Below are 25,901 nucleotides of genomic sequence, written 5' to 3' on the forward strand. Positions count from 1 at the left end.
CCTGTGGTGAATTCACTAAAAACACATTGGAGGAGTTGTTCCAATATGGTTACATTGATTGTGGCATAGGGAGAAGAATCGGGACTTGCAGGTTGCCAGTCTAAGAACCATCTTTGGTCAAGAATGTTTCCCAAAGTTGGCCTCCTGTAGTCTTGAACTAGGAGCAAAACATATTTTCTGATGGAACATACATTTTATTTTGTAAAGGAAGAGGAATCAGTGACAAACCAAAAGTACCCCTCACCTACCCACCAGAAAAGTGGTCGTCTAAAGAGCAGCAGCAGCAGAGGGCAATGTGGGTGCAAGGCAGGCACTGGGAGGGCTTGGGTGCTGTGCTGTGTGGCTGGTGGCACCCAAGACTGTGGGTGTCCTGAGGCACTGCACTTGTGGGCGTGTGTGGCTGTGCCCTGGCACTGCTGCTCAGTGTCTATCCCAGGGGGCACAGACTACCTTCCCAGAGAGTGTGTGTACACCACGTGTGCCCTGTCCTTGATATCGAGCCCCTCAAGACTTGAATCAAACTTAGCGATTTTTTTAGTTGCTAATCAGTAGCCATAGCTGGACAGTTATGGTTGAGCAATTGCATTGTGAATGTTGTATGCTTGGCTAATTTTTTGTTTTAGGAAAAGAGGAGACAATTCCAAGATGAATGGACTGTCTGGATGAGAGCCACCAGGAGTGAAGCCAGCAGAACTAAGCAGTAACCACGGGAAAAGGGAATTCCAGCTGTGGGCAACCACGACCACCTACTCAAAACAGACCCCAGACTCAAATGGGCAGAACTGTGCCTGTGTACTAATTAGCATGACAAGTGAGAGGTATGACTAACAAATAGGGGGCTGAATACTAATTAGTAGAAAAATTACGCAATTTTTAGCCAATGAATACCGATGCCTTTGTTAAAATGTAATCAATAGTGTAAAGTTTTGATGACCTAGCCTTTTGTGGGTTACCACCTAGCTCCCTGCTTTGCGCAGTCCGGAATAAAACAAAGCAGGGCCTCGCCCCGCTGCGCGCCCGGTAACGACAACACCCCGGCAGGGACAACACGCCGGCGCGGGGCTGGCCGTGCCCGCGGGCCCGCACACACCTCCCGCATCCGCACGTTCCTCAGCCGCCGCTGCGGAGCGTGCTGCGGCGAGCCGGCCGCCTGCGCCCGCCTCCCCTCCGCCTGCCTCCGGCTGCCTGCCGCCGCCTGTCCCCCGCCTTCCCCCGCCTGTCCCCCTCCGTCCCCCACCTCTCTTCTACCTGTCCCCCACCTTTCCTCCGCCTGTACCCCGCCTTTGCCCCGCCTGTCGCCGGTGCCTCCCGGTGCCTCCCGCCTGCCGCACCTGCCCGTTCCCAGCACCCTGCCCCGGGCGGCCCAGCGGGCATGGAGCGGCTGCAGGTGGAGGCGCAGGCCGTGGAGGAGTACGCGGAGTACCGGCGGTGAGCGCACAGGGGCGGCGCGCTGGGCTCGCTGGGGCGGGGGACGGGCGTTTCCAGCCGTGTCGCATCCCCTGCGGCCGACCCGCGGCCCGGGATTCCTCCCGGAGGGATGCCCGCCTCCGGCCCTCCTGAATTGGCTGCTTCGGGGTGTGCGGCGGCCACATGCACCGCCCGCCGTCCACTGTCGCAGTCGGAGGTGCCGTGGTTGGTGCGCCCTGGTGAGGACCCGCTGCAAGCCTTGGCTGTCAGCGGTGAAGTCACGCATCGTCCCTCGCATCCAGGGCAGCGTGAGATGTACTGTGAGAGGCCATCTGGTCTGCCAGTGGCATCCCTGCCCACGGCAGCGGCGCTGGAATTAGGTGGTCTTTAAGGTCCCGTCCAATCGAAACCATTATTTGATAATCTGCCAGCCGTACTGCTCTTTCAGAATATGAGAAATTCTGTGCATCATGAGTTCCAAGTTTTGCATTGTACAAATCACTTACACTCTTGTGTGTCTTTGCCAGTCTTGTCAGCGGTCCTCTCGAAAGGCTGAACAAAAATAAACACAGTCGTTGTGCTGAGATGAGATCTTAATTTAGTTTAGGAAAACCTCGAGTAAAACACCGGAGGAAGGCACAGTGGTATTTCTTATATAAGGCGTGCAATGATGCAGTGGGTGTTGGCTGGGTTGACATGCAAATGATAGCATTGTGTTGGCACATTATTCTGGTGCTGTAGAGTGCTGGCAGTGCACAAATCCACAGAATATTTGACAAAGAATCACTCGTTCAGCATGTTTCAGCATATCCAATAAATAATAACTGAGATATTTACAGACATTAATAAAATCATAGCATAGGTATGATTAATAAAATTTTAGCATAGGTAAGTGCTGCAGTTAAGTCTCAATTGTGTTTTACATATTTTATTTATTGTCCTTAATTGTTTCCATAAATGCAGAATTTGGATGCTGCTCCAGAGTTCCAACTATTCAGTGACCTTGAATTTGAACATAGTGATAGTTTAAACAAATGGGCCTGTCTGAATGGGGGGATACAGCCCCCACCAACTTCGGCTACAGAAACCAGCATAGTCTACTTGCAAATCAGAAGACAACTTGGATGTGTTGTTTGTTGCTTTAATGACAGTGGGGTTACCTGCTTGCACCTGAATACTCAGACTAGACTGAGATTAATCTCCTGATACAAGTTTGCAGTACAGTTAGGTGTAGATGGGTGAAGTGACTTGCTGGAATTCAGTGAAGAAATTTGAGGGAGAGCTGGCTGGTTACATGATCCTTGATGCTCATTGGTTTTTTTTGTTTTTTTTTGTTTTTTTTTTTCCTTTGAAAGAACCCCTGGTAGTTTGCTGTGTTAATTTTTTTCCTTCTGTCTTAGAACTGGTTTTCAGTCCATCAGAGCAAATTTTTAAAAAGAGCATTATTCAAAAAATATTCTCCAAAAGTCAGCTATAGTTCTGTTAAATTATTAGAAGAGTAATATGAAATACAAGATTTGTTTTGCATTTACAGAAAAAGTTTTGTTATATATTATTTGAAAAAAAAATCTGAGAAGCGTACTTTTATTGTCTTAATTTTTTTATGGCTTTTTTTATGCCATGTATACAGAATTGTAGGTGATGATGATGGAGGAAAGCCCTTTACTCCTGAGGAATACGAGGAGTACAAAAGGAAAGTATTACCAGCTCGGCTGCAGAACAGGTTGTATGTGAGCTGGAGATCACCAACTGGCATGGACTGTAAGCTTGTGGGACCAGAGACACTGTGCTTTTGCACTCACCGGTGAGTAGCTTCCCTCCTTTTACACTTTAGGATTTTTAAAAATCAGGAAAATGTGAAATAATCCCAGACACATTACAGTAGCACATTGGCAAATTTATTTAAGGTTTAAGGGTTAAGAAAGTTAGGTTTTAAATAGTAACAACTGTTTGTAAATGCAAATGTCAATATATTTTTGAAACCAAAATGATTTTGTAGTCTCAATAAATTCAGCTGCAAGGCATGAGTTAATGTAGATCAGATTGATTCTGGTAGTGCTTTCAAAATGAAACATAAGGATATGTGATATTTATGTAATAAATAGATGTAAAACCACCTGCTATCATGCATTTAATTGAAATTTCACAAATAAGAGTAAAAAGTAGAATTAAAGCTACTTCAAAACAAAACTTGTGAATAGTAAGCCTTTCAGGTAGTTTTCTGATAAATACTAACACAGTTATAAAAGTCATTACCTTTCCTGTTTTAGGTATAAACAACACAAAACAGACTACGAGGTGCTTCCCAAGGAGCGCCCTATCAGTGTGCCTTGCAGAGTGAAACGTTGCCCGTGCCAGTCCTACCAGTTTGTCCCCCTGAACGGCACCCAGCCCGTCCGCTGCCGCTGCAAGCACTTCGCTGACCAGCACAGCGCAGCGCCGGGCTTTCCCTGTAACTCCTGTAAGTCACCGCTGGGCTCGCGGCATTCCCTGCCAGGAAATTAACAGGAACAGCGTGTGAGGATGTGCGTTCTGCCCAGGGTATTGGGTGTGTGCTGCTCTTGTCACCAATGCGTGTTTTCATCCTTGAGGAAGGATGAGAAGTGGGAAGGAAGACATCACCTTTTACACAGGAGGGTTTAGGACATCCATAGTTTCCCCAGCTCCTGTGAAGGAGTTTAAATCTCTGAATACTTCAGATAGGCGCTTATGGAGACAGATGCCTGAAGTTAGACAGTATGAAAGCACCCTGTTTGCAGTTTGTCACTTCAGCTGCATGCACGTGCCTTTTCTACCTGAACTTGGTAGTTTGATAGAAGTGTTGGCCTCCATTTCTCTATTGCCAAGTTGACTAGAACATTAATATGTTTTTATGTCTTTTCTCAGCTCAACAGGAAGTACTACTCGGTTCCCAAATAATTCTATTGCTAGCACTCTAACAAAGTGGTTCATGACCATAGAGATTGTGGATCTAGAAATGCAAATGGGAATGGAGTTTCAGCAAGATCTTAGAAAAGGGATTAACAGGAAGCTTTTTGCTGCAGTTGTTTGAGGTTAATGTTATGAAACAACAGTAATTATTAACCACAAGAAATAAATAATGCATAAAGATGTTTTAGTTTGAAACCTCAAATTACATAAGATGAAGATTTTTTTTTTTGCTGGAGTTCTGTACTGTTACTAAATTTCTTTCATGGAATGTCTCTATTTTGTACAGAAAAAAGTGCAAACAGCTTTTGCTGGTTGAGATCATATCTCACAGAATAAACCATAAAATATCTACGTGACAGCCTTTCAAGAATTTGCACTAAGTAATGTGAAAATCTTAGATGTGCAGCTGGATAATTCAGACTGAATCCATAGAACACAATGTTTTCAATATTAATATATATAATGACTTTTGCCTATTATTTCTCAAAAATACCAGACACTTCTGAGGGCTTCACAGATTTTGCAGTGAAGTGCCAAGAATAGCTTCTATTTTGGACTTGTTTGGTTTTAATGTAACAGTATTAGTCTTGTCCTGTGTTGATAAATCTAATGTGACAGAAAAGTTGTAACTGAAAAGCTTAACTGCTTGTTGCTCTGTATATATTGCATATCCTGTATTCTGTATTCAAACATAGAGTTCTGTTACTGAGGAGTGCCCAAAATAATATGAAAAAACCTCTAGCATTTTCAAGAATGTGATCAACATACTATGAAAGACTTAAAGAAATTTTTCATGGTGCTCCACAAAATAAACTGTGAGCTGGGAGCAGGGTCATTTGTATAATGAAACATTTGCAACATCACTTCCTCACTTTCTTGGTCACATCATTGCTCCAGGGGGGCTTTGATGACAGTTTTAGATGTAGCTAGGGCAGACAGGTCACTCAGTAGGATCCTGTGACTGGATGGCTCTCATGATCTAATCCCAGGAGTCGTCCTTTCTCTTTTGTACAGCCTTTACATACAGCTGGATGCTTAAATCCCATCACCATCTCACTCATTTATTTCTTTCTCAGGTTCCAAGTGTTCAGGCTTTCATAGCTGCTTTACCTGTGCATGTGGTCAGCCAGCATACGCTCACGAAACAGTTGTGGAAACAAAAGAGGAGCGCTTAGCCCAAGGAAAGCCCGTGGGGCAGGATGTTCCTTACGCTGCCATGGGAGGACTGACTGGTTTTAGCTCGCTAGCAGAAGGCTACATGAGGCTCGATGACAGTGGAATAGGTATGTGCAGCTGACCTGAGATGAAATTTTAATTCTCCACTTAAATTTTGAAAAGTACTAAATCAAAATAGAGTTTCAAAGTTTGAAGGCAAATTGGATGAGTAGGAGTAGAACTGCAGAAAGACTGTTCCTTTCCAGCTGTCCTCAAGGCTTTAAGGCATTGTCCTACTCACTGTTGTGAGTTGATAAAAAAAACACTTTTTCAGCAATTCTGGTGCTCAGCCCAGTTGCTTCTGCTCGAAATACAGCATATAAAGGATATGCTGTATTTCGAGCAGAAGAACCTATATAGAGAGAACCTATAACTTCTAATACTTCCTGTAACCTAATACTTCCATGTTCTGTTTACGGTAGTCCTTTAGCCTAATACTGCCCAGATATTTCTTGATTATATATTTACAGCATTTTTGTTTCCAAACTCAAAGGTTAATAGCTATTCAGCAAAAAAAAAAAAAAGAGGTAATTAGTAGAACTTTTTAACAGACATGTTAGTTGGTCTTGATACTTTTTCTGCTCTGTAATTTTGTGTCATTTAGTAATGCACGTTTTGTCCTGAAATACTGTTTTATCTATTATTGCCACATACCCCTTATTTATTTCTAAAATTCTGATCTGGATTCCTGGATTTGTCTGAAGTGTAGAAAGTAAAACATTACTGTAGTAATTGAAGAAACAAAGCTTTTCAATGCCTTTGAAGCCATCCTTGTAATGCTTTTGTTAACTCCAGTTTATGGGATCTGCGCTGAGAGTTGTAGATATGAATCTGTAACCTTGTTTTGACCCCAGAATGTGTATTAGGACTATATCTCCTGGAGTTAATTATTGTTTCCATTCAACTTATTTTCTGACAGGTGCTCCTTCTGCTGAACTTTTAGAAGCCCCCATTACTAGCATGGATCATCCATTTCTAAAAGCATTTCAGGGGCCTTCGAGTTCCGCTCAAACCATGCCACAAATAGCAGGTGATGTATAAGTAGGATAATACTGTTATACAAAAAGCACTTATTATATAATTAATTTATTTTAGTAATGAATCAAAGGATGCTCAGGGCATTAAAATGAATATTGAAGCTTTGCTATGTGATAAGTTAGTACAACATTCATGTACTTCAAATGCATAGAATAACATAATGGTTGTTATTTTTGCTTGTGATGTGTTTGTTACCTGAAATTATTTTTTGTTAGTGTTTGTTATCTTTCCCATCAATGGTGTCACGTATTCATTGGATCAGATTTTAAAATTCTTAATTCCTTTTAGAAACTCATCATATCTGAATGGGTTGTACATATTCAGCACAATCCTATGAAACTGCCTTCTGCCAGAAAGCTTTTTCTGCATGGGATTGTGGATCACTTAAACTTATTTTATGTCCCTTATTCAGTACAAAAATTTACCAATTAATATAACAGTTGAATGCCTTTAAAACAATTTATAGTAGGTGCAAGCCTAGACTGGAAAGGTTTCTCTTTGGTCCCAAATGCTGTGTTTTGTACTTGCCTATAAAGGTGAATTCCCATTTAAAATGGGTTTTACCAAATGTAAAACATAACTAATGGAGTAACAAGTATCATTAATAAAAAAGGGGTTTTGTTTTCTGTTTATGTTTTCTTTTTCAGGTAGTTCAAGTGCCACAGGGCAAGTTTCTCATGGAAAACAATCAGAAGCTGATGACATGGCTTACTTTGAAAAACGCTATCAAGAACGGGCAAGTTACTACATTTATTGCTTAATTTAAATACACTTTCACAAGAGGATGTCTGAACCCTATAAATGTATGATTTAAGTGGCATATAAATGCATTATATAATTCCTTCTCAATTGCTGAGAAATCCAGCTTCTTAACACAAATTTTAAAATACAATTATGGGCTACTACAAAATTTCAGAGGTCAGTCATGTGTGGGATGGCATTTACCTTAACCAGGCAGATTTTAATTGAGGGTAACTATTACAGAAAACCAAAACATTGTACTATGTGACAGAAAGAAACAACAACACAGAGTCACAGAAACTCCCCTGTGACATTTAGGATTGTGTGTTTGCTGCCTCACTTATAATGTTCCTTTTTTTTTTTTTAATGACAGTCTGTGTAAGTTTGGCTAAATTTGGTCTGTCTTTCTTAGATGATCTGTATCACTCAGAGGTGCCTCCTCCACCACATTATCTTTAGTTTCAATGCCCTGTGGTGTAGGTTATTCACATGTTTAAATCCCTATTCTTTTCTCATATTAGCCCTTTAGCTCCACCATCTCAGCTGAAGTATGTCTTGACTGTTTATGAATTCTTTTGTAAAATAATGTTGCATAATTAACTTTCAAAATCTAAACTGTTTTGCTATTTTGCTTGCTGGCTTGCAACAAGGTGTTTGTTAAGGAGAAAGCTGTTCTAGTTTTGTGAAATTCTAAACAGTTTGTTTTGTAAATCATCAGAAAATATGGACAGATGTTAGAAATATTACATTGGTTCACAGAAAACATCAAATTCAAATTTCTCAGTTTCTTTTTCCCCCAGAGATTTCATTTTCTTTGCAAAAGGTAATAGAAATTTTAGATAAAAACCTCAAGCCTCTAAAGGGGGAAAAGTGTTTTAAAAGGCATTTTTGTGAAGACCAACAACATTTGCTTAGCAGTGAGTTCATCTGTAGACATCCAAATGAGGTCTTGTTTCCTGTTGGTATTATTTGATGATGGGAAAAAGCATGTTGATTCTTTTTTTCTTGCATTTTTAATAGCAGTGTATGTGTTAGATGGGATGCAAAAGTCTCTGCATCCCTTTTTTATAATTGTTCTAAATGTGATTTCATTCACTAGTGTAACAGTACTTCAGAAATATCGTAGCTTCTAAAACCGATGGATATATTTGTTTGGATAAACAGTCTTACTGCAAAATGACAGAGTGAAATGTCTATGTGCTGATAAATTTTACAAGAGCCTGTTGTGTAGAAAAAGTCTTACAGGAGGAAATCACGGCCTTGTGGGTCAGCGGGGAGGCTCTGAGACGAAGGTTCAGCACCATTCCCGTGTAGTTTTATGTGTGCTGGTTTGTCTAACTGTGTCTGTTAGACATCTGCAATAAAACTGCTCCACCTTTCATTGACATAGAGATAAACCCTGAACATTCCTGAGACACACTGGCCTTGAGGGATACTCAAATACCTCAACTGCCTTTATCAGAGATAAGGCAGCCTGGTTTCAATAGGGGAGGAGCTGCAGTGCCACAGAAGTGCTCCTTTGTCTTGTGGTGCAAATGTGAGCAGTGCTAGGTTGGGATAATAATGTTGTGTACCTTTCTCCACTGCATGTATCACCCTGGTAAATTTGTGACTGGATCTAGACATTTAATATTGCATTGTTAACCGATTTGCAAATCAATGTTTGAACCACTGCTGATGTCATTTTTTTACAGCTGAAAATGGAGAAAGCTGCTAAACGGAAAGAGAGGAACCCAGTGCCATCAAAGAAGCCATGAGATTAACAAATAAATATTTATTATTTGGCACATTGTTCATTATTTCATTGAGTATTTTCCTCTGTGCCTACCTGCATACCTGTATTTATTCATTTATTTATTCTGTTGTTTTGTTCCTTTGCTGAAATTAATTTTTAATTATCTCATAATAAGATTGGTTCTTTAATCAATGTGTTTCTAATTTCCAGGACTGTTACACAGATATTTCTTTGGCAATGGAGAAGCATCTTTAGAGAGTTGCAGGTCTGAGGGTTTAAGCTCTGAGAGTTTAAAGTTGGAGAGAATAACCTTGTATTTAAATATTAGATTGTAGAAGGGCATTGTAGATTGTAGAAGATGTATCATTTACTTTTATGATACATCTTCTTTATTTGTAGAGTCCTTTAAACTCATCTTGGTTATGGATTTTTTGTGGTGAGATTTGTTCTGTTAATATTGACATTCTAATATTTTCTTTGTATCTTTTTCCCCTTTCTGTTGATTTCATCTCCTTGACATAAAATTAAAACATATCTTTCTTCTCTCACACTTCTGTAGGCTCTGTTCTTTCCATCATATAAATATTTTTTTGTAAATATGACATTCTGTACACTTGCAAACCCATTTCCACACTTATGAGCTACTTGAAGGGATCCTGCTTGTATTCTTTATCCCAGATTTCTCTGGTAGTACTATTCTCCCAATTCTGTTTGTCTGTTACTGTCCAGAACAAATTCTGAAAACCTTAAGTGGAAATGGATATATTATTTATAGCATTTAAAGCAATAATTGCATGCTGTTTGGTACAAACTTATTTATCCAAGAGATTCATCATGTCTAATCCAACACAGACTAAGTCACCTCAGGGAGATGTGCTTTTGCATTCTTTGTCCATATTCACAGCTGTGGCAATGTGTCTTTTATTAAAGATAGTGGACAGGAAAATATAAAATTTAGTGAATGTGTGGTGGATGAATTCTGCAAAGCAGCACAACATGAACTTGGTACAGAATGACTGGCAGAGAGCGCAGCTTAGGAGGCAAAAGCAGAGCCTGAGTTAACTGATTCTGCTTTGAGAACAGAGAGGTGTAAGTTAGTTTGTTCTTAAAAATACCCGGAGGTGTCTCTTGGACTGGAGGCTTTACAGGAGGTGTGTGTACTGAGACTTTACAGCAAGAACTGGGAGAAGCCTACAAAGCTTTGTTTCCCATTGGAGAGAATGCCTCCATGTGCCTGATGGGCAAAGGAAAAGAGGTGAGTTTGAAGGCATTGACTGCAGGGCAACTTGGTTTTTGTTCAGATACCACCCCTGGTGTGAAGGTTCACTTTTAAGAGAGCCTTTAACCTTTAACTCTGACCTATACTGCCATTACTACAGATACCAATCAGAGAGGCTAACCTGTTACTTTAATTTAAATGCATGATACATCAAAGTGTCTAATTAATGTTTTTAAAGTACCTTTACTGTTAAATTCTAGTTACACGCTGCTTTAGCCTAATAAATGAAAGTACTCATTTGAGCTCCCTCTTCTGGCCCTGGCAAGCAATCCATTCTACACATCCTCTGCTTGGTTTTGAAAATAAATGGAGTTTTCACAATGTAATCACAAGAAACCAGCAAATGCAAATGACATTCACAAAGAAAAGTGGAAAAAATATTTCCATTTTTCAAAGAGATTGTCACAAGCTTAATAGTGGAATTTTACTCTAGTTTCCTACTTACCCCTGTTACTATATCCATGAGGGAATGCAGTACTGGAAATGTCTGTGTGTGTTGCAGAAGTGAACTTTCTCACAGCAAAATATTGTTAAAGAGAGAGGTTCTAATACTTACAAAAACTTTTATTTTGTGTTCCTTTTGATACTGAGAGCATACCTTTTAGAAAATAATGTATTGATTTACATTTTGAGTTGGCAATATTTGTCTGTTTTAAATGTTAGCTCTGCCAAATTCAGTCCCACTAAACTGTACTTTGATAATCAAAAACAGGTTTTATTAAAGTAATTTGAAAAAATATGCTGTGTTTTAACTTATTTACTGTTTCCACTCTAAGGATATAAAAAATTATTACATTTATTTAGTGATATCCTTTTTAGTTGGAAAACAGGTTAGATCATAAAAATATAAATAGCATTAAATACTGCTTAGGAGTTCTGACTGCTTTTCACTCATGTTGATGATGTCCAAGCAAAAGAAACTTGCTTTCCTTACAAGAAGGCAGGTTTTTGACTTAGTATTTGCATACTACTTTTTTTTCTGAAACTTTATTCATGTCTATACATGAAAATCCAGGTACAATATATCTCATAACATTGCTGCCTGCAAAAACTGGACACTGATGTCATACCTTAAGTGAAATTTGAATTTATCCTAAAAAACAAAGAATCATTTTGCAGGATCAATATTGCAACCTCCAATGCTATTCAAAAATTTCTTTGTACATCTGTTAGAAAATATATTTCTTTTAAAATTATAAAAGCAGAGAGCAAATGTTAGTACATGTGCCATTAGCAGCGTTCATTAAATAAAGAGCTGGGTTTAACAGGTACTTGCTGGTGGTTTGTTTTCTTGAGAGCAGCCATGAACTTTGAACAAAATATCTTGGGACAGATAAGTTACCAATTCATCTGTGTGATTTATTGGCTGGGTGTATATCTATCATTCAGCTGGAAGCATTAACTGTTTCTGACCCTAATCCAAGGGATCAGGCACAGGGAAAAGGGTTTGTTCTCATACACATGAGCGCTCTAAGCTGTTAAAGCCTAATTGCACAGGCCCTGGGCAGTGCTTAAGCATGTCTTATTTTTAAAATAGCTGGCCTTCAAATCAGTATTTTTCTAGTATTATAACATTCCTAGAGTGTACAACAGCATTTTTTCACTAGTTTTGATCATCCTGTGGAAAGGCTCAGATGTCCCTTGGCTGTTAGGATAGTGGACACTGCTCAGTGATGCTAAGTGGAGAGCCAGGAGCTCCTCCTTTTTCTGTATGCTTCTGCTACTAAATATAAACCACGTCTGTCTGTCTCAGGCTCAGGAGCGAGGGGAATGCCATGTGTGAATTCACAACCAGTGATGGCACCCGTGCAGTGACTTTGTCAAGTTGTCAGTGTCTTTGCAGCACGTTGTGCATATTAAATGACTGGCAGGCCTCATGACTCTGTGAGCCTCTCTAGAAGTAGTTTATAGCCATGCAAGTAGGGATAGCATTTGTTCTTGGCACAGATATAATTGAAAAAAAAACAACAAAGGTTTTCCAGTCTAGAAGACCTCGCACAGGTGTACCTGTTATGTTTTTTTTTTTTTGTAAATAAATATACTATTTTTGCCTAGAAGACTACTCTTGCTTTGGAGCATCTCTCTTCTGGCAGAAGGAATCATTACTTGCTTAACACTGGTTTTAGCTCTGATTTTACATTCACTGTACCCATGTCTGGCATGGCTGGGCTCTGATCCACTGGCTCCTTCAGTTACCCCCCTAGGGAAGCTCCCAGGCTCAGCCATAACCTGTCACCTGCGTGACACTGTGTCACCAACAGAATGGGAACCTTACACAAAATTTATTTGTTGAGTCACGAGGTGCAGAAAGGACCTTGCTTTCTGAACTCCTCAGAGAGGAGTCTAGATGTGGCTGGAGCCAATCTTAGCCCCAGACTGAGTCAACACTTCATATCTAAAATATTATCCAGGTGTAATTGAACCTTTGTACAACTTTGTCCTGCAGAATTAAAGATGGCAAATATATATATATATAAAAAAATATAAAATTATTTATATATAAAATATATAAAAATGTTTATAATATATATATCTTATCTATATAAGATATATAAAATGTTTATAATTATAATGATTAGACTAAAATTAATTAATCAGAAATTAATGAGTAATTACTCAGAATTATCTACTCCATGGGCAGAAGCTATAACTATTAGTATAGTCTAGTTCTCTATTTTTAAGCAAGATTGAAGAAATTATGGGAAAGCTAGCAATAAGCAGAGATTGATGTTACTGACTCATACCAAAGACTGCAGGCAAATCTCTTTTGCTCGGCCTTGAGGAATAACCTTGAGGAATAACTTTGAGGAATAACCAACCCAAGAGAGGATCTCCACAAACACTCCAAGAAGGGGGATGTCAAAAGACCCTGCCATTCAAGATTGGGACTGCTCAGTCAGATATCTCCAGGCCAGCTGTGTCAGTTCAGCAGCTTCAGGTAAGTTATCAGTAGTATCACATTTTGTTCTTTTATCAGGCACTTTACCAGGCCAGTTACATCTTCACCTCACTCTCAGGATGTTTAATTTTGGAGCTGATGGGTCAGTCTGCTTTCAGCATTATTCAACACCAAAAGCAGCAGGGATAGCTTTGCAAATGGGCGTTGTTCAGGTTGGTTGATGCCATTCTAGGCAGAGCATCCTGTTACACACAGCTGAGCACATTCAAAATTATTTGATTCTAACTGAGGTGCTTAATCTTATCCTCCCTCTCCCAGCAAGTTTCTGTATATGTGAGAACAAAAGATAGCATTTAATTTTGGAAAAATAAAAATAATTTAATTCAGATTTCAGAATTTCAAGTACTGTTGCTCCCCTTCAAAGTGCAATCAGTTATTCTTTTCTGTAATGTCAAAAAGAATTGTTCATCGAATATATGATGAGTGAGAATCTGTTGCACAAATAAGTTTGTCGCTATGCTTTCTTGGATATTTGGTAGGCCAAAAAATAAATAAATTGAGGGCTAAAATATTTACTGTTGTCTGAAGAATACTGCAGGAGTCAGCTGGAGTCCTGCTGGGAGTGCATCTCCTGCCCTAAGAGCATCAATTTTTATGTAGATGGGCAGGAGGATGTTGGAAGGCGGGAGTGAGAAAAAGTAGAAATACCCAAACAATGAATAGTTTTCTTTAATGTGAGGGTTGCAGCAGGGAGAGGGGAAAATGCAGAAGGATTACCATAGGTTGCCTTTCCTCTTCGGTCTGCTGGCTAATTAGTGTGTGCATATTGGACAGAATCTGTGTAGCTTTGAGCCAACTGGAGGAGGCAATGCTGCTTGTCCTGTTCCCAGTAGGAATTTGTGGAGGTGGACCAAACTTCACTCATTCTGCTTATGGAATAACTTTTTCTAATAAAGGGATTTTTAGATTTAATAATCATAGGTAATTCTCCTTTAGGTTCTTATTCTGGCATTGAGACTCAGTCAGAGTGTTTTATTTAACACTGTAAGGTACAGAGCATACATGTGCTTCTAAGGTTATCAAAATACTCAGTTGCCCAGGTGTTTTCTTTCCAGCTCTGAACTCTGGACCTTTTCCTTTGAATTACAGGTAGAATGTTGTCTACCAAAAGCCATATTTCTGGAATTGAACTTGTTTTACAATGGTTCAGATGCTAAGTTATAAGAGGAGAAACTATGCTTCTCTCAGCCAACCCAAAACCCAAGTTTTCATGTAAAGAGAATGAGGATTATGCCAGAACAGCTGTCTCCTCTGATTAAGGAGAGAAAGAGAATGGATACCAGATACATGCTAACATTTGTGAGGAAGGATTGAAAAGTAAGATCTGCATAATGCTAGCTGGCAATGAAACTGTTAAAAATGTTCATTGCAAACTATTTCTCTGAGGTACATTACCTGTCCTGATCTGATTCATTAACTCTTGGAAGAGAATGAGAGCAGTCTTGCAAATGCACCTAAAATTATAAAGACTGAAAGCTTAAGGTGGGGCATTACTTGTCTCAACAGCAGTGCTACTGTTTTGATTTAATTTTTGGCTGTTATAAGCCATCAAGCACCTATGAAAAATGACAGCTAATAACTTGTATGCTCTCTCCACACTTCGAATGTCAGCAGATGTAATGGCTTCTCGAAAACAACTTGTGCGTTGACAAAAGCTTGTCCTCAGACTAATGCAGCTTTTGGCAAACCTGGCTTTAGTAAGGTAAATAGTTTGTGTATATGTGGAGTTTGTTTTTTACCTGGATGTAAGAGCTTTAATTCTATGCAACCATTTTTCAAGGTACTTATTTGATCTTTGAATACGTTGTGTGTTGTATTCTCTTAAGTTCTCTTTAAGAACTTTTGACTCTCCTAAAGAAAATGCTTATTTTGTGTGAACAAATCTTGCTGCACTTCACACTTCAGTGAAATTATGAAAACACTGTTTTGGGTTTTTTTAAAACTCAGGAAATACTACAAGAAGGTAATATACAGAATGCTGAATTCTCTTTCTTTGTCCAGTATACATTATGGGCTTTCTTTAACTAGAGAGCAATGCTTTTTTAAGAGAAGTGGTTCTTTGCTCCATCTCAAGAATTGAAAAAGATCTTTTAAAAACCTGTAATGTTGAACATGCTGGACAAAATACTCTTGAGAAGACAATAAGGACATATTTAGTAGAAGTTCTATGACAAGCATAAAAAGGATGATGGCAGCTTTTGGTTTTGTATGTGAACTACTGGTGGTCTTTTCTATAGCAAACTAAGCCAAAATTAAAAGATGTGTCTCAGTTTTTTTTTTGTGTGTGTAGGTAAAGGACTTTCTACATTCTTATTGGAAAAGGAAGAAAACAAAGCCTGCACATTTATTTTGTGACTGACCTCTTCCTTTATCATGTGTATGAAGATGTCACTGTCAATAAAATGTTGACATTAAGAGAAAAGCCATGTGAAGCTGCTGTGTAATGTGTTGGTGCTTTTCTAGTCACAAAACTTTTATGTTTTTGAAGTATTAGCATATATTTTTATGAGACATATGATAGGAAACGCATTACTTTTTTTTTCATAAATCTGTGAGGATAATTATAGGAAAATGTAGGAATAAGATCTGTATTCCATTCTACAAATACCAGTTTGAGGTATGCTTATATTTTCATAATGACATTCTTTATCTTTTTCCCCCCTAATTTCCAAATTCCTAATTTCCCTAATTTCCAAATTTATGATGGCTGTTCTTCTGAAGACAGATATTGGTACAGCAAGAGATAAAAAACAGTGAATAGGCAGGAACTGTTTAATTGAAGTTTTTAATTGTATGTCAGTTCTACATACAAAATGATAGCAATAAATGAATCTCTTTTTGAAACCTGCTACGTGAATGAATTTTAAAACAGTGAATAATGTGGGATACACATTCAAGTGACCTGTAATTTTAAAAAATTGTAATGAAAAGACTGGCAAACATGACATATTTACAAAGTGCTGTTTGTATCTCTTGATGAAGAGATTCATGAGCGATAGTTAAGGTTGGTAAGAAATATAATTTAATTTCAAAACTTCTGTCTGATGAAAATGGTAGTCTTTGTGTGACATGTGAGCACTGATGGAAATGACCTGAAAGAGCTGCTAATCAGCATTAGGAGACTGATACAGAGGGCTAGTAATTCCTATGTAAAATGCTAATGTCTAGACAGGTCCTTTGGCATGGAAATATTAGATACACTGCTGGTCACGAAGAAAGTCTTCTATATTGTTTCTTAATTGTAGCCCTTAGAGAAAAAAAGTTGCCAGCAGAGATCTATTCTGTTACTTAAAGTTTTGTCACTAAGCTTTTAGACAGATGCCACTGTAAGAGATTTCTCTCAGTTCCTTCCTCTGAAGGGCATCTGGCCTTAGTATGGAAGATTCTGACCTCTGCAGCATGCTTATGTTCTAGTAGTTGTCAGTGCACATTTCTGTAGGAGGTTTGCATAAGCTCCACTGATTTGTATGTTACCTCATTAAGCAGTATCAGGTGACTGTGGAAAATCTTAAATTCTGAATAGACCAAACATGTTTAAAATTCCACCAAACTTGCAATGTCCAAGTGTTGATGAGAACTACAGGCTCTGGGCACTGCAGATACCAGCTGGTCTGAACTCAAACAGGTGTGACCAGGTGAGTAACAAATTTTAAAGCATTTAGATAATGGGATGTGTAACAGATGCTTCCAAATACCAGCACAGTGTTCCCCAGAGGAGTCTGTTTAACTGAAAGCAGGGTAGGCTGGGAAGTACTGTCTGATCTGTTGCCATGGGCATACTCTAGAAATTAAATAGTTTTGTCAAAAATGCTTCAGGTTGTGTTGGGGAAGTGATTTTTCGAGTATTATTTGCCTCAGGTCTGTTTCTGTCGGACCCAAGTTCATTCTGGTGCTGAGGAAACAAAGTACCTCTGCTTCTTCCCCTTCTGAGGAAAAAAAAAAAACACCTCCCTTGGTCACAGAACCCGTGATAAATTCAGGTGCACCCGTGAGCTGCTTGAATGCCTGGGTGCTGTGCAAACTTTTGGTCAAAAGAGAGAATAGCAGGTGGGAGTAGGAACCCTGTTGCCCCTGGCCAGCACTGAGCATGAAAGGCTCAGGAGCTGATGGCAACAGGACTTAAAAAAGCATTGAGCCCTTCTGAGGTACACTGGTGATTCTTGGACAAGGTCTGCTCATGTCAGTCTCCCTTTCTGGGACACCTTTCACAGCCTCGTCAGGGATGGGCACTGGCACTGCCCATGCTGCACGAGCCCATGGCTTGGGAGCAGAGGCTGCCAGAGGAGGAGGCAGGAAGCTTCTGTCCAGCTTGCCTGGTCTATCCATCTGTCATATAGAAGGGGTTCCAAGAGCCCTTGTGCATGGCCTCATCCCTGTGGCCCTATTGACATTGCTAAATGTGATTACTTAAAATAGACAACAATCTGTTGTCAATTCCCTGGAGTGTTGTGTTTGCTTAATTTTTCTATTTTTATTTTTTTTAAATCTTTAATAGTTTTTATTGCTTGAGGTACCTTTTTATTTGCTTTCTTTGTGTAGCTTTCCAGACCTGTTACCTTCCACTCTTAGTTTTCAGCAAAACTAGTTTGTTTTCAGAAGTGGTAGGGCAATAAGAGGAAAACCCTGTTAATAAAAGATTATTTTCTCCCAGATATCCTGCAAAGGTCTTGAGTGCATTCCCCACTCTTTCTAAACCTTTTTTTCTTTGACATTATAATGAAACTGGTGGCTGCCAATTCTGGCCTTTCCCAATTTCTGAATGAATAATTTCAGTAAACACTCTTGAGTGAGTAGCTGTCAGCTCAGATTTTTACTGAAAACCACATATTTGGCCCAAATTAAGACAGTGGAATGTCATAGGACACTTGGTATAAGTGATCTGATCAGTTTAGTTGCTGGGATGGGAGTATATGAGAAGATGGGAGTGAGTATCTAAAATATGAATTTTAATTCCTGTCTTTTCAGCAGCAGGTAGTACTGGTACTCAATAGGAAGAAAATACATGTGGGGGTGTGTGCATGCTGTGGTGGTGGGAGTTAGGACATGAATCTATAGAAAAGTATTCATTAGTAGTGTTGCTGCTTGGACAGCTTGCTCTTCCTCATTTGATTTCCAGAGACAGATTGTTCTTATGTGTCTTAATGCAAGATTTTGAAAAGAAGGAAGGGGTAGCAGCTTGTAAGTAGAGGAGAAGATACCAAAAAGCTTTGTTGAAAGTGAAGGTTGCAGGACACGAGGCCTCTAAGCGGATTTTGTGGTGTTACTTGTTTTAGCATCCATGTAATTTCCATAGGCTTGTCCTCGAGGCTTTTTGTAGCTATCCCTCTTCATTTATCCCTATTAAAACCTCACTGTACACAAACAAATATGGATTGCAAAAGCATACTTGCCTACCAGGACAGACATATGATGGTGATTTAGCTGTGTGGGAATGTAACAATGTGTGCTTATATGAAATAAAGCCAGCTATCACAGTTTGAAGCAAGCTGTTCGGGGATAACGGGTTTCTCTGCAACTTGTAATTACATTGACAAGAGGTGCTGCTAAGTTGGCAGATACAGCTGTTGTCAGGAATCTTTTTAAAGAGACTTGTCCTGCAGTTGCTAGGATTGCCATGGCAACAGGCTGCTGAGGAAAATGCTTGTGGGTGGGAAAAGCGGTACTTGGCATTCAGGAAGTTGAGATGGTGGAAGAGGTATAATGTTCTCCAAAAAAAGTTGTTTAGGATTTGCTAATGTTCTATAATTTGAGCTTTTGGAACATGTTAATGAATCACCTGAGGGCACAGCCCTCCACATACCAGCAGAGTATCCAATTCTGGTTTAAAGTCAGATCATTTAGGCAAGCCTGTGCTGTTAACAAATGCTAATATGAAATGAGGTGCTCTTCAAAACAATCTAAATTTATAGCAAAATGCCTCATACTGAATTATCTTGCTTCTCTGATCTGCCCCGTTTTTTGAGTTAGAGCTGTGAATTTGATTTTTTTAAAAGGGAGAGGGCTTTTTGGTTCTTTTGGCACACAGTGTTGAGGTACTTTTATGTACAAAGCTGCCCTGACTGGCCTGAGCGGGGAGCAGCCAGCAGGTTCTCTGCTCCATTTCTGTATGTTTTGCACATCACAGGCATTTTTGGGGCAGCATGCCCGGGAAGGAAACAAGCTAGGATGTAACCAAAGCCATGCAGATGAGGATGGAGTTGGTGTGGGTGTAGTGGAGCTTTGGTAGCATCATCACAGTACTCAGAGGTAGATTGCTTCACATCACTCTATCTCGTTACAGAAACAACTTTTAGGGTAGAGATCCCAAACACCAATCCTAACGTGCTTATTTAGTAGATGGGAAATTTGAGCTACCAGAGACCTTGGCTTTCCCAGGTCTTGTATTATAAGTGTGTATTGTAAGATGGTTTTTGAATGAAAAGAATTTTGACTTAGTGACTGGGAAAACACAAGGAGTTTTCTGTAATTTTTTCTTCTTTGCATAGAGGGAAAACCAGATTTCTGTGTGTTTGGCTAAAAGTTCCTAAGCATCACAGAATCATAGCAGTTGTGGAATTTTAGAGTATTTCCTTAAGTGCTGCCTTATAAAAAGGATGCTTTTATTTCTTCCTGGCACTATCTGAGAAGCAGAGTATTTATTAATAGTTACTGATACAATTAAAAAGGCTGTGAATGGTTTTAAGTGTGATAAACAGCAGAAATATGAAGGGATTGTGTGAAAAGGTGTTATGTTTGCATGAATTCAGAAAAATGTTGTACAAACAACAGATATGAAAGGAAAATCTGTCACTGTGGAAATCCCTTTGACACCCCCAAACCTGAACTTGCATACAGCTGTTTCTTTTTCTTGCAGACTAAAATTAGCCAAAACCAGCTTTGTTACGTGCTTAGCTTTTCCTAGAACATCTGTTTCTAGATAAACCAGACTGTCATAGCCTGGATCCTCCATCCACTGAAGATACAATGTTTGTGCACCTCTGTGCAAATTAAATTTCCACAGAACACAGCTAAGAAAAAATATTTGAATGTAAGGAAATCTAACATACAGTCTGATGATTTTTTAAAAAGACTGCTTTCTACAAATTTTAATTACTATTTTGTGTTGAATGCAAGTAAATTACTTTGAAAGAAAAAGTGGATATTGACTTCAGTGAGAAAATATTTGCTCACTGCTAAAAACATTATGGTAGGCAATGATTTATTTGAGAAGGGTGATTTGTGGTCTTGGTGGCTTTGAGGGGTACTTAAATAAAACACCATCATAAGACTATGTATGCACTTCTGAAAATACATAATTATTGAAATCCTTCAATTTTTTTGTTTTGTTTGTTTGTCTGTTGGTATTTTGATTTTTTTTTTTTTTTTATCATACAAGTGATTCTGAAAGGCTACAACATTTAAAGACTGTTTCAATATCTAAGAGGACTTTATAAAAAAATCTCGGTGGAATGAGAGCAAGAGTTTTAAAATTTAGGTTGCTCCTTGAGGGATATAGCCTGATGTGATGATTGGGCTTTTTTTTTTTGGGTCAAGAATAATCCTTATTCTGTTTTAAGAATATTCCTTGTAGGAAGGTCAGCCTGGCTGTACATAGAGTGAGAGTTTTGCTGCACCACTTTGAGGTGTGGCAGTGATGGGAGTGAAGAGTTTAATGAAGCCCTGGACTTGATCTCCCTGAAGTAATGGGTAGGAATTTTCAGCCAAGGAAGAAGAAATTCCATGTTTTCTGGAGACCTGCTAGCAAATGGGGAGTAGTTGGAGAAATGCAGTACTGAAATGAGAGGAAGGAAATTAGCCATTAACCTTTTCAAAACTATTAAATAAAATAAAATGATTCTCATTGGTTTGTATGTCTTTCTAGGCATTTTTAAAAATGTTTTGAAGAGGGCCAGCTCTATGTGTGTGTTTATCTCAAGTTTTCAGAAGTCTAAACTGTGGTCTCTGTGTTAGTAGCACTGGCTGGCTGTTGTGACTCTTGATGTATCTTTCCCTGGCTCTGTTGAAACACTGCTCCAAAAATGATAAATAATTCAGAGAGAAGGAAGCATCTAAGAAAACTGCTGAAAGCTTTGAACAAACCCTACATACTTATATTAAAATAAAAACAAGAAGTTTGGCTGCTAGGGTGAAAGCATCGAAAAAAAGCCAGGTATGTTTTTTTTTCCCCCCTAAAATAGGACTATAAATCATTGCCTTGCTTATCTTTTGAAGCCATGCCTGCTTTTTTTGTTTCCCAGAAGTTTAATTTTCTTAATTTTCTAAGAAAAATGTAATATTGCATGTATGGAGAGGGGAGTGTTTCCCAAAAGCATGGCTGAAACCCAATATTTTTTTTGGCAGCTCGTTTTGGAATTTGCATTATCTGCCTCTCAGTGCTTATCAGATGACTTCAGTTCCCTTCTGCCCCTTTACTAGAAGAGCTTTCAATTCCATCTCCAAGGAAGATGCCAATCAGTAAATGCACCTAATTGCTAGAGGTAACTGGGTAGTCAGAGTTCCAATTCCTTGGGTGTTTGTATGGCTGTGAGAGATATATCTATTTGAGTAGCCCAAATTACTTTTCTAGTTTTAAAAGAAAAGACAAAAGTGCAGTAGGAAGAGATTTGATATAGAAGTGCCTATCAGCTCCTTTAAGAAGAAAAGTGTATATTGGTATATGTGCTGTGTGAAAGATGATTTTAAAAACTACCAAGAGAGGAAATAGGACAAAAAGGACATTAGGAGCAGGAGGGAATTCTCATGTACAGCCTGGTCAATACTGAGGTATAATGAGTGTATTTTCGGTCCTTCCACATTTCTTAAAAAAACCAAACAGCCAATAAATGACTTAACAACTGAATGAGACAAATTGCTGCTGCTACCTTTTGAAAGAACTTAAATTATTAACATAGCAGATGCTATCTGAAAATCTGTATGTTCAAGGGGCCTGAATAGAGTTAATTTTTAAACTGCTTGAGTGGAAAAAAAAAATTCCCAGTAAAATGTTATTTCCTCCTTACACCTTAGGCACCACAGATAAGAACAGTCGTTTTGGGGAGCAGTTCTCACAAGCCATAGAAGTGGTTACAGAAGTTTGTCTCACTGTTCTATGTTCCTTGGAAAAGATGCAGAAGACTTGGACAGAGAACAACTTAAATCAAAAAAAGGATTCAATTATGCAGAAATGTGGTATGTTGGAATTATTTTTTTCTTAGAAACCAGAATTTAACATACATTTTTAATTTTATACATGTAGCTGGACAGCATCAGCACTGCATGAAAACATCTGTTCTTCGCTGGATAACATGAAAGGCTTTGCTGCAACGGATGCATTTGTGGAGTTTTACTTTTTGTGTGTGTTAAACCTAGACTTTTTGACACCCTTGCTTTTGTAAAGAAATGTAAGGAAATCAGAACATGGTAACTAAAAGATTTCTGTTCTGTAATAACTAAAAACCGCTTCAGCCCTGCAGCTTCAGTGCTTGTCTTCAAAAGCAGAATGCCACCGCTCGGAGTGCGCTCCGCTCCCCTCCTGCGGGGCGGCGCGGGGGCAAGGCGGATTTGGACAGGGGGAAGCTGCCACCTAGCGCAACTTCTCCGCAGCCACAGACCCGAACAAACCCGCCTGCATGTGCTGCCATAAAGCTGTGTGATAAGGATGGGGCAGTGCTGCTTTTGGGAGCTTTTGGTTCCCTGGTCTGCGGCAGGCGCCGTGGAAAGGCAGGGAAGGGATGGTAGCTGCGCATCTGGGACAATGGCAGCAAATACGTTGTGGCTATTTTCAAATATAACCTAAACCACATTAAAAGTATTTGCTTAAGAAGCTTTGCTGTTTTATACTGAATTTAAGAGCTTGTGAAGGGAAAACATCTAGAGCACAGCATACATTCGATTGCTGTCAGAGAGAAAAAATTATTTCTTTTGCTAAATCCCATTTCCAATGTTTAAACGTAATAACATTGAGGCATGTGTTAATGAGCAGGTGCATTTTTAGTGTTGCACCCTGTATGGGGGAGTAGTGTGCAGAAGTATCTAGGTTGTGAGAAAGGGCAGTTTAGGGATTGACTTTCACAAACTTGGCTGATAGCACGTGAAATAGTTGCAGTTGCAGTTTTCTGGCGATCACAGGGGTGGATGAGCTCAGTGGGGTCCATAAGCTGTGTTAAACAGCAGTCTACAAGTAAAGCAAAGCTGCCTTGGAACTTGTTTTCACCCCATTGTCCAGTTTGGCTTGATTCCAGTTTGGTTTGGATTTGATTTGGGTTGGAGATAAAGGGAAAGAAAACTTAATGTGGACCAGATTTGGAGCAGGTGCAGATTCAGTGGTGTGACTGGGGAGTCTCAAAGGCACTCATTTGACAGAGGAGAGAGTTTCTTTGATGCCATTCTGATGACAGTGCGCGTGAGGTGCTTTGAGGTTTTGCTTTTGTTTTTCTATTTTTTTTGTGTTCCCAACCCCAAGTTGCATTCTTCCATGATAAACATCATAAAAAGGGCTTTTTTCCTTGAAGACTACTTGAGTGATGTACTAAATTGTTGAAATATTTGACAGTCTGGACAATGACACCTGTTTCAATTGTGAATAGCTAACAGTGAAGTCATGTCTGCATGATGCATCATGTCTTATACTGCCAGAATATTTGAAATGCTGCTGAAATGAGCTTACAGCACTTTGATGCTTCTGGTAGCTCCACATATATTTGTGTAGCTCTCTTGTTTCATGTTGACAATGTGGGGCCTCATATGTGGCTTGAAAACTCTTTTTATTCAGGAACAGCACAGCCCACCCCATCTCCTCACCCATTCTGATGTTATTCCTGGTTGCCTAAGCTAAGGTGCAAATGCATGATGACATGAAATCTTCTGACTTTTCAAGAACATGCCATTGTATTAAAAAAAAAAAAATCCTGCTATCTGAAGTGGGGAAGTTATCATAGCAATTTCACAAATATTCTAAACGGGGAACAATGAAGAAGAGAGGAGTTCTCCTGAATGTCAGCTATCCCCCAGAGTGTCTGAGTGCTGCACAGGGTATGCAAGTGGTAATGAGTGTGGAAGAGTAGAGCTCCCTGCAGAATTAATGCAGTTTTCAAGATGACTAAGTAGCAGCTGGAAGCAGCCCATCTTCAGACTCCTGTGGAATTTGTCCTAAGTATTGTGAAATCTTTGGTAAGTGAAGGATATAAAACATGAGTTTTGCTGGCATCATGCTAGAGTTGTGGAGCCACAAAAGTTGTCCTGTTTTAATGCACAGTGTAGTGACATAACATTTTATTTTGCTGAGAATAATTTTTAAGGATCCATTTTCTGTGTTGTACCATTCCATAGAATCTTGGCTATGGTATTTTCAAACAGAAGAAATATCCAAGATGCACACAGTAAAAAGATGTGTCTACTATTCTGCTGTCACACTCAAATTATACTGAGTGTAGGTAGTCGAGCTAATATTTTTGATAGTGCACCCAAGTGTGATGATGTCACTGATTTTGTTTCCATCTTAGTTAAAATGAAGTTCATGCAAATTCATTGTACAGGAAGCCCAGTGAACCCCAACAGATGGGTGAGAGAGCTGGCTATTAAACTGAAGCAGACTGTTTAATTCTGCCTAATCTGTCAACCTGACTGTCAAAATTTGCTTTACTGAGTTAGATCTTGCTGATCAGCTGCCTAAGCAATGTGCTCTTCCTTCCAGATCTCCAAAGTGCTGCTGCCCTCTCTCACTGTCACAAGTCTCACTTGTTTTGAAGCTCCTGGAGCTGAACATCTTGTCTTGCCTTGGGGAAACCTGGTGCATGTCAAACAACTATCACAGGTGTGAGTAAACCAAATGAAGTTTGAGTGCAGAGTAAATGGCATTATTTCACTTGTCGTTGCCTGTGCTTTCTTAGTTAGTTTATGCTGGTTTAATTGTGTCTCTCCTGGATACTGTCCCAAAAACAAAGATGAGTGACTTGAACATTTGTTCTTAACCAAGTATTTGTAAAACGTATGTCATGGGAACATAAGGAGATAATCAGTGAACTGGGGTATCACGGGGACATGGTGTGTATGAAAATAACAAAGATAGTTCTCCTGGAGTGGAAAGGCTTAAAAATAATTTCAAAACCAATAGAACTTAATGTAAATTCTGTGTCCAAAGAGGAATGTAGTGGTGCTGACCAATTTACCAGCTCTCCTATGAAACGTTGCTAAGAGGAGGGCAGCTTTACAGATAAAATAAAGGGTAATTAGGAGTTCCCTTGATTGCAGCTCAAGTAGGCACTCATAGTAATAGGGTGTAATATACATACTGACTTTTCCGACTCTGTAGCTTGTTTTATGTGGATGTGTCTGCTAATTTGTGATTTTAATTTTGAAACATATTGGAGATTGTAGTGTATATATTCAGTGGGGGAGGGTGGATAATTCGAACCATTGAAGGATGCAAGCTGATGCCAGAGTTAGCTTTAGCTCTTTAGCTATTCCATATACTGCAAAGTAGCAACTTGCACTAAAGGGAGACAAAACCTTCTCTTGTGGACTTTCATAAGCATTGCTAAGGTTATCAGAAACAAGATGGAAAGCTGGCTTGGAAGGTGATATGACTGAGTCTGGTGGTTGATTATGTGTGGTGGTTT

At 39.3% G+C, this 25,901-nt stretch overlaps 2 protein-coding genes across 2 annotated transcripts in view; both read left to right on the forward strand.

Annotated features, from left to right (window-relative positions):
• Positions 1–1,215: 1,215 nt before the first annotated feature.
• On the forward strand, positions 1,216–9,255 carry FAM221A (family with sequence similarity 221 member A). Its single transcript, XM_053948534.1, has 7 exons — positions 1,216–1,428; positions 3,038–3,211; positions 3,678–3,868; positions 5,415–5,621; positions 6,473–6,583; positions 7,239–7,327; positions 9,027–9,255. The coding sequence occupies exons 1-7, from the start codon at positions 1,373–1,375 to the stop codon at positions 9,087–9,089; spliced, it is 891 nt and encodes a 296-aa protein (XP_053804509.1). The 5' UTR covers positions 1,216–1,372; the 3' UTR covers positions 9,090–9,255.
• Positions 9,256–13,905: 4,650 nt separating this feature from the next.
• The window catches only part of STK31 (serine/threonine kinase 31), a 28,339-nt gene continuing 16,343 nt past the window's right edge, over positions 13,906–25,901 (forward strand). The window contains 8 exon segments of the mRNA XM_053934356.1: positions 13,906–13,943; positions 14,920–15,005; positions 16,000–16,036; positions 16,820–16,940; positions 19,430–19,505; positions 21,342–21,458; positions 22,312–22,445; positions 22,447–22,473. Coding sequence (XP_053790331.1) covers positions 13,906–13,943; positions 14,920–15,005; positions 16,000–16,036; positions 16,820–16,940; positions 19,430–19,505; positions 21,342–21,458; positions 22,312–22,445; positions 22,447–22,473 — 636 coding nt within the window.

Source organism: Vidua chalybeata, chromosome 1, assembly GCF_026979565.1.
Source record: "Vidua chalybeata isolate OUT-0048 chromosome 1, bVidCha1 merged haplotype, whole genome shotgun sequence".
Taxonomy (NCBI): Eukaryota; Metazoa; Chordata; class Aves; order Passeriformes; family Viduidae; genus Vidua; species Vidua chalybeata.